Source organism: Cavia porcellus, unplaced genomic scaffold, assembly GCF_034190915.1.
Source record: "Cavia porcellus strain 051 isolate PalLab524CR breed Dunkin Hartley unplaced genomic scaffold, mCavPor4.1 scaffold_4, whole genome shotgun sequence".
In the NCBI taxonomy this organism is placed as follows: Eukaryota; Metazoa; Chordata; class Mammalia; order Rodentia; family Caviidae; genus Cavia; species Cavia porcellus.
Window position 1 is genome coordinate 69,783,002 of NW_026947487.1, and position 16,107 is coordinate 69,799,108.

General features: G+C 33.9%; 1 protein-coding gene across 1 annotated transcript in view; it reads left to right on the forward strand.

The window, feature by feature from the left end:
* Positions 1 to 15,069, forward strand: part of LOC100717692 (broad substrate specificity ATP-binding cassette transporter ABCG2-like) — a 76,313-nt gene extending 61,244 nt beyond the window's left edge. Inside the window, exons 11-16 of the mRNA XM_023565165.2 lie at positions 1,738 to 1,827; positions 2,945 to 3,069; positions 4,504 to 4,661; positions 11,532 to 11,621; positions 12,658 to 12,743; positions 14,609 to 15,069. Of these exons, the coding sequence (XP_023420933.1) occupies positions 1,738 to 1,827; positions 2,945 to 3,069; positions 4,504 to 4,661; positions 11,532 to 11,621; positions 12,658 to 12,743; positions 14,609 to 14,756 (697 nt within the window). The 3' untranslated portion in view covers positions 14,757 to 15,069. The remainder of the gene's footprint in view (positions 1 to 1,737; positions 1,828 to 2,944; positions 3,070 to 4,503; positions 4,662 to 11,531; positions 11,622 to 12,657; positions 12,744 to 14,608) is intronic.
* The last annotated feature ends 1,038 nt before the right edge of the window (positions 15,070 to 16,107 follow it).

Here is a 16,107-nt window from a genome sequence, read left to right on the forward strand (position 1 = left end):
TGGAAATTCCTCAGAAAACTATAATTAGAGTTTCCAAACCATCCAGTCATTCCCCTTCTGGGTATTTTCCCAGAAGAACTGAAAACATCACACCACAGTGATACATATGCATTCATGATTATAGCTGCAAAATTTGTAACAGCCAGATGTTGGAAACAACCCAAAGCCCATAAACTGAGGAATGGATAAAAAGGATTTGATATTTTTGTACAATGGAATACCACTTAGCCATAAAGAATGATAAACTTGAGGCTTTTGTAGGTAAATGGATGCAACCAAAAACCATACTCATAAGTGAAATAAATCAGAGTTGCATGTTTAAACACCATATTGTCTCACTAGTATAAGAAACTGAAAGAGTAAATAAGATTCAAAAGTTATAATAGATATAGTAAAAGGGAAAGAAACTGCTCAAAGAGAAATTATATTGTTTGATCAATTTTGCATGCTTATACCTAGTGACCTGGGCAACTTTTTGAAGATAACAATGTGAGATATAACAACTATTGTTAAATTTCTATCATCTTGATTTGAAATCCTAAATATTGCTGTTTGTTGTTGTCATTTTGATTTTTTGTTTGTTTCTCAATTTCTTCTGTGTTTTTTTCACTTAAAAGTTTAAAAGAAAAGACTCTTAGTGTAAACCAAGTACAATATATCAGTGTATTGATGTAGTGGTATGAGTTGATATATGAAAACTGAATAAAAGAGTTTACATTCTCTGTCACATATGTATGTATGTATGGTATTATTGAAATATGCATGACATGTGTTTTGAATTTGAACCATTTTAAGTGTACAGTTCAGTAGCATCACATACTTAACACTTACAGCTGTTACAACCATCCAACTCCACAGTTGCTTTTTATCTTAGCAGAAAGAATCTCCATGTCCAATAAAATAGCAATTCTTCATACACATCTGTTAAACTGCTATTTAATACAGTTCTTTCTCTTTCTGAATCTGACTACTCCAGAAACCTAATATATATATAAAGAGTATTTAGGGTGTGTGTGTGTGCACACACGCATGTGTGTGCAGTGTGTGGTTTATTTCCTTAAGCATAATGCCCTCAAAGCTCACCCAAGTGAACTTGTTCACCCAAATCTTAACTTGGCTTTGAATTTTATTCCTTCTTGAGTCTCAGTAAGAGTCCACTGTGTTAGATAGAAATTTAGGCTATAGTAACTCGAGAGACAAGTGGCTTGTGTCTACATGAAAATCAAAGAAGACATGATGTTGTCTTTCCTTTGCTTTCTTATTAGCTATATATAATGTCCATAAAAGCTATGCTTTTAGCTCAAGTGAGTGTAATATCCCAAGAATATGCTGGTAAGGTCTAGGGTCTGAACAAACTCCAGACCATGGGTGAAGATTTAAGGAAAAATTTCAGTCTCAATAAACTACCCCAGGAAAAATCTGCCTAAACAATAACACAGAAAGAAAATACAAGCCATTTGCCGTGTAAAAAAACAGCAATAAGCTCATATTAAGGAAAAGATATTTCTTAAAAGTCTCAATTCCAGGTCATAGAGACAGTGTAAACTTGCATATGCTTGTACTCTGCCCTTGGATTTCTCGCTTTCTCCATTTCCTCCAGAACGCTTCTACTTTCATTGTTTCTATTTTGAGCAGTTGAATATTACATCATTTCTGGAAAATGTCTCATGAGTAGAAAACTGATCTAAAGATATTTAAATCATTGTGATGTTCTTTATTTCTGTTCTATCCTGACAGAGTCTGGATGTTCTATGTAGTGACAATTTCCCCCTGTGTTTTCCAATTTTCTGCAAGACACCTCTTTCTGGGGGAGAAGAAGCTCTTTATGTGAGTAAGGCTCTGGTCTGGGTAGGGGCATTAGAGGATGTTGGGCAACTGGTTACATCCAGAATATGGCTAAGAATGTCATCCTAGGGATTACCAATTTTTTTTCATGTATTTCTTTGTTTAGTTTGAAGTTATAATTTGTAAATATTTATCACTTATAACATGAGATTTTAAATTTTCATGGGATTTACCAATATTTGTTGGGGAAAAAGTAGCCATAATCAAGGGGAAAAAATCAAGAATGTGTGGGACCTAATACCAAGGTAAAAATATATCCATTTTAAGGCATGGCCAGCAAATTTAAATGGAGAAAAAACAGTAGTAAAGGGGTTGATAGTTCTTTGGTTAAATTTGTGGGGCATGGGATAGATTAACAGGTGGGTCCATCAGCAAATTCGAGTTGGAGTGTAAAGATGACAAAGACTGACCATGTTAAACCCTAGTGTACAGAGGAGTGGAAAGAGCCAAAGTGCTGCTTCATAGTAAAAAGTAGAATGATTTTGTTTCTTGTGTTTTTCAAAAATGGAAGAGATTTGCCCTTATTTACATACCAATGACAGGAGTCATCAGAAAGGGAAGGAATGACGAGAGTAGTAGAAGAGCTCAGATTTATGAAAGATGTCAGGAAAATGGAAAGATCAGGATTTGGTGAACTGTGTAGTTTAGAAGTGTAATCATTAAAAAGAGAAGTCTTTTATTTTTTTAAACATGAGAGTAGTAGAAGTAAAAATGGATGAGTGATCTGAAGTTGTATTAGGTGTTAGAGAATAATAGTGTTACCTTCATCATAATCAGACATAAGACAAGTAGAGCCACATCAGAGGAGAAGCACAGTCTCTGAGAAGAGTGTGGTGATACAGACCCTGTGCACATAGTAGAGAATTCTGAGGCCAGTGGGGGGATATGTAGCAACACAGGATCACAGTGAGAGCCTCCTGTGACTGATATGCAGAAGTGCTCACATTGAGAGCATGAAGAGTTGGAGGGAACATGGAAGATGTGGGAAGCTCTCATATTACACATGTGGCAGCAGAAATCTTTAGAGAAAAAAGCTCACCTATTAGGTGATGCCTTATTAAATTATCAGGGTTGTGTAATTTATGTTTGTCTTCTATAGGCATGAGTATATGAATGGATACTACAGAGAGTTATCTTATTTCCTTGGAAAACTGTTATGTGATTTGGTACCCAGGAGGTTGTTGCAAATTTTTATCTCTACCTGCATACTATACATCATGGTAGGTAAGTAGCAGGACAAAGAGGCTGTGTCTTTAGTCTTGGATATGAGGTGAAGCTGATTTCACTTTGTCAGTGCAGTTATGATTCTCAAAACTGCTGACCAAGCCACAAGCAAGGGAAGCATGTAACCACCAGGCATGCACACTCTAAAATTCCTATTCAATATGGATGTTATTCCCAAGACATTTTCCCAACTGAAAAATTGAAACTCTTTATAGAATTATTAAAATCTTTATTAAGATACACATTTATTGTGACTTATTCAAATATGGAAATTATTTGTAAGATTTGTTGAGTCTGCAAAAATTGGGACATTTATTGTATAACTACTTATATTTTTCTGTCTCTCAACATATTTCTAAATAAAAAAGTTTAGATAAGTAGTTAATAACTTTAACATATCTGTCTATATCTCTAAACCAGCATCAATCTATCCAATTACATATACTCAACTGTAAATATATATATATATATATATATATATATATATATATATATATATATATATAGAGAGAGAGAGAGAGAGAGAGAGAAAGGGAGGGAGAAAGAGAGAGAGATTAAAAAGTTCAATATACACATATATTCTCTCCCTTCCCATTGTTTAATGAGAGAAAAAAGATGACCTTGGTATTTATTGGATTAATGGAAATATTTATTTTATGGATGTAGAAAGATTCATTTGTGTAGTATACTCAGAGTTTACCACTGACCCCTGACCCATTGTATACACTCATGTGCATCCTAGAAACACGTGTTTTATATATCACATTATCATATATCATATTATGCATTTCATACAGACACCCAGATTCCTGATTGGTATTATTGGATATTTTTCCATACTACAGAATGTTTAACCTATAGCATCAGATCATTATTGTTTTTGAAGTAGTTTGTGAAACTTAAGGTCCCCATTCTCCATTGAAGAGTTATGTGTGTTTTGTCATTGAGGTCTTAAATTTGAGGACCACTCTCCTATTTTGGAGATATTTAAAATTACTCTGAGCTCATGAAATTTTGATCCTAGTTTCTACATCCATGCATTTATAGCAAACAATAATTACTGTGGAAATATCTGCTTAAGTGAATGTGTCATTGATGTGTTTCCTGTGAGAGAGGACAGCAGAATTCTGACTGGTTGTGTTGTCCGTAACATCCATCTCAGGAATTAGCAAATGTTGATACTTATAGGTCCTGGATCATAGGTGCTATATGGAAAACTATCTCTGGAATTAAGTATGGCAAAAAAACTCTGATAAGTTTCCTTATTTCCATGCAGGGGATAAAAAATGTAATGGCTAGGGTACTTGGTTAGTTGGTTACTTTTTGCATTCTAATATCAGTTTCTCAGAATATTGTAATACTAGTTGCACTATAAAACATCACAAATATACAATAATATGGGCAGCTGGACTAACCTCTTTCTTTTTTTGTAAGGATTGAAACCAGCAGTGGAGGCTTTCTTCATTATGATTCTTACCCTTTTGATGGTGGCTTTTTCAGTTGATTCTGTCACACTGACCATAACTGTAGGTCAGAAGATGCTGCTGCCTATATTAACACTTCTCGTAAATAGCTACTTTCAGTTTATGATGGTGAGTAGGAAATGTGTATATCTGAGAGTGAAATTTTTCCATTGTTTCTTTCCTACACATCCAGCTATCATGTAAATCTTGCTTTGAAGATTCTGTACCTAGGATTCCGGTGCTTTGAGAAAATCATGTGTTGAAATAAGGGAATTTAACAGCTTTCCTCACTACTCATATATAACTTTTTTTTTTGGTCTCTGTTCTAATGTAGCTACTATGGCTTGGTTAATATGTCCTTACTGGTTAACTTTTTAAAGGAGAGTTCTTGTGACATATTATGAAACCTTTATAAACTCAGAAACTTGAAAAACAGAAGAATTATGATTGGAAGCTTCCTTCAAAAAATGCCAGATTATCTGAGTGCCTTTCATATTAGCATTACAGAAATTCCATTGTTAACTACAGCAGAAGAGATTTTGTTAGATTTACTCTTTTCCAGAGTGCAAATTAATTTCTAGGAGAAGTTAAACTTGTGAAGTGTGGAGAGTCAGTTTGAATGCTTCTTGTATTTTGAAAAAGATTCTTTTGGGGCTGGGGATTTAGCTCAGCTGCATAAGAGCCTGCCTTGCAAGCAGGCAGTCATGAGTTCAATCCCTGGACCAATAAAAAGGAAAAAAGACAAAAAAAAAAGAGAGAGAGAGAGAGAGAGAGAGAGAGAGAGAGAGAGAGAGAGAGAGAGAGAGAGAGAGAAAGAGAGAGAGAGAGAGAAAGTGACAAGAACATCCACAATGCCTCTCAACAATAATATTCAGTGTTAATAATTGTAACTGTTTAACTAGAAGACAAATTGCAAAGCTAGATCCAAACACAAGTTTCATCCCTATGTTGCTCGTAAGAAATATACCTAACCTGCAAAGATATTCACAGACTGAAAGTGAAAGCATGGAGAATGAAATTCCAAAGAGCCAGATCTCAAAAATAAGCAGGAATAAGCATGTCTGACAAGGTAGACATTAAACCGAAATAATCAGAACAGAGAAGGATACCACATACAAATAAAGGAAACAACACATTAAGAAGGTAGCCATCATAATTATGCACACATCCAAATCCAGCATTATTAGATATAAAATGACAGAAGTATCAGTAAAATCACAGTAGCAGGCTTCAGCAAGGCACTATCAAATAAATGATTTAGAAAGCTAGCAACAGCAAAATATCAGAAATGAAATGTACTATAGATCAAGACTACTATGTAGAATATTTCATACAACATCATTACAGTGCACTCCCTGCACAACATGCTTCAGGACCTTCTCAAGACAGACCACATTTTAGGCCATAAATTGTCAATAACTAGAATACATTTGAAATAATTTCACATATTCTATAAGATCACAATGAAATAAAACTAGAAATTAGCAGCAAAATAAGCCACAGAAACTACATAAAGATACCCAAATAGAATAATAACTCCTTAGATGGTCATTAGGTCACTGAAGAAATTCAGAGAAATTTAAAAGATTCTAGTACCAATTATTCTGGAAATACTACATAGAAGAATCTGTGAAAGTTCTAAGAGGGATGTCTATAGTTATGAGTGACTACATTAGAAAAAACAAAAAAACCCCAGCAAGGTCCAATAAATAATTATACATCTTAAATTCATAGAAGAGAAAGAATTAAATAGACTCCAATTAAACTATAACAATTATAGCAGAAATAAATGGATTTGAAATTTTAAAAAACCTGCGAAGCAAAGATTTGTACTTTGAAAGGACAAAGAATGTTATTCAGCAAAAGTTACCAGATGAAATAAAAGGTCTTAAATTAAGAAAATTAGAAATAAAACCTTGAAATTACAGCAAGACACCACGAAATCGAGAGGCTTATCAGAAACAGCTTTCAAAATTTATGCTTCAAGAGTTTGGAGAATCTAGTAGAAATAGTTAAATCCCTAAACATATATGAAGTATTTAAGTTGGACCAAGAATATGTAAAAAAACTAAGCATGCCTATAATAAATGATGAGCTTAAAGTAGTATTAAACAATTCCAATTAGGAAAAGCCTAGGACCAGATGGATTTGTAGTTGAATAGTTAGTGATGAACTAACATCAATGTTCCCCCTAATTTTTCCATACAATGAAAAGGAAACGTTTCTTCCCAAATTCATTCTATGACAGCAACATTACCCTAATACTTAAACCAGATAATGACTACACAAAAATGGGCATGCTATAGACAAATTTCCTTATACTCAAATAATTCAAAGAAAGAGGAACTATGGTGACTACTATTATGTTACGTTATCTGGTGGTGAAACACAATGATACTTAAATTGTTCGGTTCTGATCTGCGTTGTTCTGTTACATGTCCTCTTTTATCTCAATCTCCCCCCTTTTTAAAATTAACCTATTTTCTCTCTTTTTTTTAATTAAGGGAAAACTAAATTAAAAAATAGTGGGATATATTATAGTAACTTTTTTGTTTTCCTATTAACCTGACTTGACTCCCAGTGTTGCTCTCCCCATCTTGTTCTGTCTGATTTTACTATATTCTGTTTTGTTTGATAGTATCAAGTTTGAGGGTATAGGCAACCACTTTGAAGGCAATAAGATATACTATGATGCCAATTATGGTTTGACTATTATCTTTTTTTGAAGTCCTGAAAGGTCTCCAGTGTAGGTTTTAGTGGTCTCGTTCTGTACTGTTTTGATCAATTCTATTATACGTGATGATATAGGCAACTCAATTTAAAAATAGCAAGAGGCACAATGGTAACCACTTTTGATCACCTGGTATTCTATCTTTGCATCATGTACTATGCCCATCCTTCTGTTCTGACTCTGTTTTGCTTAGTTATGTTTAGTTTTATTCTCTTCAAAAAAAGTAATAATAACTGTGGGAGTAATAAAACCCCAAAAGTATACTTGTTATTGTAAAAAAGAGAAGAAAGGAAGGTGGACTAAGAGATATTACCACAGGTATGTTTGAGTGTGTAGGATGGAAAAGCATATTACTGAGCTTTAGCTGGATCATTGAACAGAGCTGTCTCCAATATCACTGTATGGAATGTCCACTTTATATGCTTTAATTTTATAATTTGGACAACTGTTTCTATGAAGACAATATGTAACCTATTAAGTAGTGATTTCTTTCCGTATATTTTTTTTCTTGATATTCTGTATTACTTGTACCCTTTTACTGCTTTGTTTTTTTATGTCCTTTCTTTTTTTCCTTTAAATAAAAAAAAATCCTTTAACATTAGCGCAAACCTCAAAAAAAATTTTCAGGTCCTCAAAGACAGAATTTAACAGCACATTAGATAAATCATGCATCAAGATCAAGTTAATTATATCCCAGGAATGCAAGAGTTGTTCAACGTGCATAAATCAGTAAATATAATGCATCACATAAATAGAATCATATAAATAGAATAAAAAATGATCATTTCAGTACATGCTGAAAAAGCATTTAACAGAATCCAACACTCATTCCTGTACACTATGAACTATATTGCAAATGAGCATGAAAGTACCTTACCTCAGAGTGACAAAAGCCACGTATGACAGACCCATGGCAAACACCATAGATAAAAAATACCTATAAGAAATTCCTCTGAAGTCTTGGAGAAGACAAGAGTATCTATTCCCATTACTCTCATTCAATATAGAGGTTGAAATTTTAGTCAGGGTAGTAAGTAAAGAGAAAGAAAAGGAATATAAATAGGAAATAAAGTCAAATTTTTCCCTTTTTCAGGTGATATGGTCCTTTATATACAGTAGGCAAAAAACTCCATCAGAAGTCTTTTAGATCTGACACACAAGTTGAGCAAAGTGGTTGGATAAAACATTAATCTACAAAATAAATTAATGTTCTTGTACATCAATCATTAACTCACTGAGAAGGAAGTTAGAAAAATAATTCTTCATAAAAGCTTGAAAAACTTAGTACATAGAAATCAACTTATTGAAAGAGGCAAAAGTTTTCTGTAGTGGAAATTCCAGTACCTTGAAGAAAGAAATTAATAAGAACTGTGGGAGTATTAAAACCCAAAATGTATAAATTTTTTTGTAAAAAAGAGAGGAAAAGAAAGTACTCTAAAGGACACAACTGAAAGTATGTTTATGTGGGTAAGATAGATAACCATATTACTGCGTTTTTATTGGATCATTGAACAGAACTGTTTGCAGTCTCACTGTTTGAATGTCTACTTTGTATGCTTTAATTTTGTAACTTGAACAACTATTTCTAAGATGACAATATGTAATCTATTAATTAGTGATTTCTTACTGTTTATTTTTTTGAAATTCTGTATTACTTGTACCCTTTTACTGTTTTGTTTTGTTTTTTCCTTTAAATAAAATTTAAAAATAAGAAAGACATTGAAGAGGACAATAGACAACATCTCTTGGTCTTAGATTGAAGGTGTGAAACTTGTTAAAATATTCCTAAAAGAGATCTATACATTCAATACAATTTCTATTAAAGTACTAATATGCTTCAACAAACTAGAAAAATCAAATTGTGAATTTCATTTCAAATAAAAAAGAATATAAATAGCCAAAGCATCCCAGAACAAAATCATTCATGCTGGAGGCATCATAATACCAGATTCAAATTATTCTGGAAGGAGGTAATAAAATAAAACAAGATAAAACAAAACTACAAGAAACCAAAACACAAATGTAGGTCAATAGAAAAACAAAAAACACTTGTAATCAAGGATTCAGAGGAAAATGAAAACACCTACTTAGTGGGAAGGTAAAATACTACAATCTCTGTGAAAATCACTATAGAGATTCCTCAAAAGTCTAAACAGCAATGATGAAACTTTTAGAGACGAATGGCCAAACTACAACCCCCAAACCTGTTTATTGCAAACTGCCACCCGTGCAATTAAACCTGAATACTGAGATTTTCATTGAGAAAAACAACTCAAAAAATCCTACATTACATTAATCATACATTAATATATCTGACCTTAAAAAAAGGCAGATAGCACATGTGTCAGAGGTTTGCTACTTCTGGATACTCAAACCATTTGAAATTCCATTTAACTCAGCTACATAGGTTGGGTGTATTTCACAAAGAATTAGTCTACATACTATCATAATACATGCACAATCATGTTTATATCGGTGCAATTCACAATTGCCAAGCTGTAACATACCCATTAGCAGAAGAATGGATAAAGAAAATGCAGGTTGCGCATATACTCAGCCATAAAGAAGTAGGAAATCAAGTCATTTGCAAGGAAATGAATGGAGCTGGAGACTGTCATGTTAGATAAAATTAGCCAGTGATAGTTAAATGTAATGTTTTTTCTTTTTTGACAAACATAAAAATCCATAAATTCGTAAGCACATAATTACAATAAAGGAGAGAATAGGGAATCATGAGAAATACTTCTGGAATGGGATAGGAACCAAGTTGGAGGGATAGAAAATAAGGGGAATTAAATCAATATGATACGTTAAATTCATGTAGCAACTTTTCAGTGTGAACCCCAGCATCATGCAATAGCATTATGCACTAATACAAGACAATTTAAAATACTAGAATATTCATAAGTTCAAATCACTCAGTCACCTCTTTTCTGGGTTTATGGCAGTCTTGTATGTCAATGTATATGCTTACCTGTTTTAAAAATAGTGACATAGTTCCAATATTTCATGTACCTAAGATCTGTACTCATACCAGTGAGTTATGACAATAATGGAACATTTTCTCTTACATATCAGTTAAACAGAAATATTTTGCCTGTTAAAACACGGATCCTTGCTATTGGAGTATGTGTGTCTGTATGTGTGTCTGTATTTATATTTTTGGTTCCGGGAATTGAATTCAGGATCTTGCGCTTGCCAGGCAAGTGCTGTGCCCCTGAGCTATTTCTCTAGCCAAGAGTGTGTGTCTTTAAATGATTACCATAAGCCAGTGGTGTTCAACCATACAACATGTATGCCACAGCTGTTATCACTGAAAGCTCTAAAAATTTTGCCATCACTACTATAAACTCTTGTGCAAATTTTTTTACTTATACATTTGAATTTGGCAACTACCAATATAGTTATCATTGAGAAACTACTATGATTTTTGATCCACTAAAGGAAATATAACTCAATAAATAAAAATGTTTTCACTAATTTATTTGATACTTGTACAGGTTGTTAGGTAGGGACGTCTATATACAGCTGTAAAACCAGTCATGAAACTATATTTACACAGTGATGCTTTGCCACACACTAAACATTTGGTTAAGTGAAGTCTAAATATAATCACGCTTTCCAGCAATTTGATAATTTTTGCATATCCCAGTAGACCTTGTTCCAGTTAGGACCAGTTTTATGTGAACCTCATAGTGCCATTTATTCATCCTGAGCAAGTCCTTCCTGGTATCACTTTTGCGACACTGCATTTGTATCAGTTTAAATGGACACAATGACCACATTATCTACTGTATTTCACCACATTATGGTGTTTATCAGTTCTTGGTTTTAGGTTATTATAAGCTTGATTCTGACCCCAAGTTATGAAAATAAAGTTCAAACCTTTATAAATAATACATTACTTTTGTAGGGAAGAAGAGTGTTACATGATGGCTAGGAGTCTTCTGGTCTGAATTGCCAGGATTTTCAGGGCAAAGGATGGCTGTGGTGTCTTTAGAACACTCAATACAGTTGGCCTATCATGTTCATTAGCTCAATATTGAAAGTTTTAAACAAACTTGGCTTTAAAATATATAAAACAAAAATTATGCCTGTACTGAATTTAAGTGCTTTATTTTTTCTTGTCAATATTCTTTAAATAATATTTCATGTGCAGTTTGCATGTGTCAGTTTGAAGGTTGTAAGGTTCTTGTAAAAGTAGTTTTCTAGAATTCTTCCTCAAATCTCTAGACATGTTGTGATTCAAGGTTTTTGCTCTTTTGCAGAGATTTTGGCTTATGACAGTTGTTTTCCAGAGCAATGAATTCCAGCTTTCATGGCTTCCGTACATCAGTATTCCATATTATGGCCTGATGGTAATTGTATTTGTCTGTCTTTGTGACTGGGTTCCTAGACTGGAAACAACCAAAATAAACCCTGGTCATCTCATTTTCCTAGCCACTGATCTAAGAAGCAGTGGATGAGAAATCCCTGTTCACAGTGGTTAGCAAAAGGTCTTGGTGTCACCTGGCATTTTCTCCAGTCTAGTCACTCTCCGCAGGAGGTAAAGGGTGGTGTAAATCTCACAGTAAAGGGAAACTTGACACATTGATGAAAACATATTTCTGTGTTTCAATTCATTGAGGAAATGAAGGAGATGACAGGAGACTGCATAGTTTGCATCTCAACTGGGAACAAGAACAAAGACCATATAATTTTCCTAGGCACATTTTGAGCATACTAATCAACCTCAAAGAAATTGTTTCTTTTTCAATTTTAAAGTAATATAAGCAAATACTAATAAAGAGACTGTAAAAGGGTGCTCTTCTTACTTCTAAGAAAAACGTAAAACAAAATAGAGAATGACAACAGTTAATATCCTGGGTATCATAATCTTAAAATAAGCCAAAATATTACTGAGTACAAGTCACTGAAAAAATGACTCCTAAAAAGAAGAAACAAGCAGAAAAAAGCATAGAACTGTCTCTTCACTAAGCTAAAGGAAACTACTAGTGTGTTTCTAACTTTCATAATTACAACTGGTTTTTAAAAAAGAAAACTTAAAATTATTGCCATAAATTAACACTATTAATCGAACACCATGGTTATCATAGCAAGGTTAGTGTTTGTTAAAGTATAATATGGCCTAGAGAAGGAGGAAAGAGCTACAATCTGGCGTAATCTATCCAGTCAGTGGTCTCCTTGGCCAACTGACAAACCTCAACTCTAAGCCACTTCGATGTCAGGAAAATAAGCTTAGTTGCCTTGCTGTGGCAAGGACTGTGAATATGAAACTTGGTATGTTTTCAGAAAGAAAAAAAAGATAAAATATAGGAAAATTGAACTAAATTTTTTAGAAAACTTTTAAAAGTTAAAAATATTTACTTTGTGCTAATTTACATTGTGTTTTAGGCTTTGCAGCACAATGAATTTTGGGGACAAAACTTCTGTACAGGACTCAATGAAACTGGAAGCAGTAGCTGTCCTAACTATGTAATGTAAGTCTACGTTCAGTGTCATGATGAGTCTGTTCCCTTCTGCAGTGCCATGGAGAAAGGCCCTTGGGCTTATAGCTGGTATAAGTCCTCTCAGTCAACAAATCATTCTGCACCTAAGTTATCCATTTGTGAGTCATTCTGTGTAAATGCTTATGAATATGCTATAAAACTCATGTGTCTTTTTGCAATGGAGAATATGGAGAAATGTTTATGTTATACTCTTGAGAGTATTTTGATGGGTAGTTTAAGTTATTTTGTCTTTTGAGGACATCTGTAATGGGTTGTTTTGATATGAATCAAGGGAATACAGTTTCTGGTATCTTTGAGCCAGCCCACAGACAATACTAGGAGCTATAAAGACACCAACAGAAGATCCTGGCAATTTTGTTTCCCTGAGACATTGAAATGAAAATCTGCACAGTTGAGTATGTCTCTATGTGCAAATATTTATAAAATGCATCTTCTAAGGAAAGACCATCATGTATCTCAACAGATTGAAAAGGAAATCTCATTTCTCCATAATGACATTAAAATATAAATACAGTTTTCATAAAGTTAGAAGATCTTGTTTTGAAATTTTATTGACACTTTCCTTGTCCATGTTTGTTGTTAACATTTGATTATCATACATAAATTTATGTGAGAAGAGAGAATATTTTGTTTTGTTTCCCGGTGTCTTCCAATGTCAAGGCGAGGGGAATCGCACCAATTGTGACTTTATGTTGTTGCTGCTCCTCTCGCTCGTTACCAGGCATAGGCTGGGCTCACAAGGAAGCAGAGACTGTGTGTTATAGCTTAACTATCAGAACAACCCATTTCAAACTCAAATGTACTGAAGAGAAGTGTTTTTATAATTCATATAATATATAAATAATTCTTTGAATCGAAACAAATTTATATTGAATTATTGACTATAAAAGCTTGCATGAGGAGCTGTTCTCTTTAAACAAAGAACTGCCTTTGCTTTGATGCAGATGTGGCAAATTTATAGAAAAATTCACTGCCAGCCTGCTGGCCAGGAGGAAGTGGATAGGAAAAGTGGGACCAGTGAAGGAGGATCTACCATAGGCGTCAAAGAAAAGAGGCTGCAGATGATTTTAGTCCTGTCAAGTTCCAAAAGATGCGGAAGAATGGGGACAGGAAATAATTCTGGCTCCCATGTGCATTTTGAGTACAAAAGCTTTTGAAATCCATAGCAGGACAAGTTCATCCTGCTCTGCTCCAGCCACCTAAGATTTGAATCGGTATCTAGGCCTGCTGGTAATGCCCTGTAGCTGAGAACCTTTGCTGCTCTGCAGTCTTAGTACAAGATCCAATAGAATGTGATCTGAGCAAAGCCTTCATTCCTTCCCTGTTGTGCCACTTTTAGCATTCATAACTTGTTTCTGAATGGATTTTTTTGATGGATTATCAGAATGACAGGGATCTGTGAGTTTGTTAGCAAGGGCTGTGGGTGTCATAGAATAAACCCTTACTGTTTCTCACTAAAAGACAATAAAAAAAAACACTTCATAAATATTTCCTTTGAAGAGAACAGTTTTATAGATTTGGAAACAAATTAATCAGAGGAGGCTAGAAAAACAGCTTCACTCTATAACTGTGGCCAACTTTCTGAAACCTAATCCCATTCATTCTTTAAATGTGCATTATATCTCCTCTCTGGACTGTTTAGGGATTAGATGTCTAGATAGTATCTAGCAAATGTTAATTACTCCTCACTGACTATTAACTAATATAAATTGAAGTGATAACCATTAATGTTTGGACAAACCTATAGGATTCTTTATCAGAGGAATACTGATGATTCAGAGTAAGATTTAACATATGCAAGAATGAAGTTATATCCCTTGTGTCTTGCATTTCAGATGTTCTGGTGAAGAATTCCTGACAATGGCGGGTATTGATCTCTCTGCTTGGGGCTTGTGGAAGAATCACGTGGTTTTGGCTCTTGTAACAATTATTTTCTTCATAATGGCCTTCTTAAAATTATTATTCTTTAAGAAACATTTTTAAATTCTCCTTTATATTACTGTGAATTACTTTCACATTACAAAACATCATTATTTACTTCCAGTGTCCAAAAATTTTCTTTTATTTTCTGTCACTTGTCATCACATTGTTGTTAGCAACAATTTTTTTTTTAATGGAACTATTTATCAAAAGCAGAGTAAACCGAGTTATGTGAAGTTTGGGAAGACCCACAATGAAAAACTAAATGTATTATAGACTTCATTAAATCATGTTGTTAGTCAACAATCATGGAGAAGTAATCTAATGTGTTAAACTGAAGAATTAAAATGGAATTCCAGAAAACTTTGAAAAAACACTAATATCTTTGATATTATTTTCCACACTTTTCAAATGAATTGGTGGTCTACTAATTTTCCAGTTTGAATGGTCATGAGTCTGTGTTCTGCTGTACTCTGTCTCTCTCTCTTTTTCCAATTATTGTTTTTGTTTGCAGGAGGATTTGAAAAAATTTTAAGAGCGTTCATTTCTTTTCTCTTCTTGAGCATGAATTATTCAAGTAAAATCAACTAATTATAGAAATGTAGCAAAGTAAGGGGAAAGCACAACAATCAAAGAAGCAAAGGTTGGGCGAAGAGAAGAGGGTACAGTCCACATAGAACATGTGCACAGACTACTCAGGACAGCTTCCTCAGGAGGCGAGCACAAGGTGTTCCCCTAAACATTGAGAATGTTTCAATTTAAAGCATAAGATTAAAAAGATAAAGAAAACATAACCAAAAAATAAAAATAACCCCAAGAACCACCCAAGCCATACCACCTTCCTTAATCTATCAGTGAGCATTGCTTTCATTTTATAAAAAGATTATTAAAAATATTGAAAACTTATTTTCTCATTTTATATTTGTTAAGATAATAGAATTCAGAAGAATTTAGAAAACCAAGCAGCGAGTGCTCTCCAGTTTCCACCCCTTTTGCTGAGGATCAACAAGACAAGACTTTGGGATTCTGGAGCTGCTGCCAGAGAATGGCAAGCCCAACCTAGGAGAAGTCAGAAAATGCAGGAGCAGAGTGCATGGGAAGTGGTTAGGAGAAACTGTGCGACACAGAGATGCACAGAAGAGGGGACCACTTCTGCTTGCTGTAAAAAAGTGGATTGCACAAAGATCCAAGCAGTTTGGTCCCAAGCTGAGGTGAACACTTCAATATTTATTGAGATCCTTTGCTTTCTCTTTTAAGAATCAAAGTTGCCCAAATTAAATCTTTCTGCCTAAAAAATAACGGGATGGAAGGGAGCCTTTTAAAATCACGGCAAAACAGGCTGAAAATCAAATTAGTCCTCTTAGCTCCAAATGACATGAAAATTAAAAGCAAAACTATCGGTTTCTAATAGTGA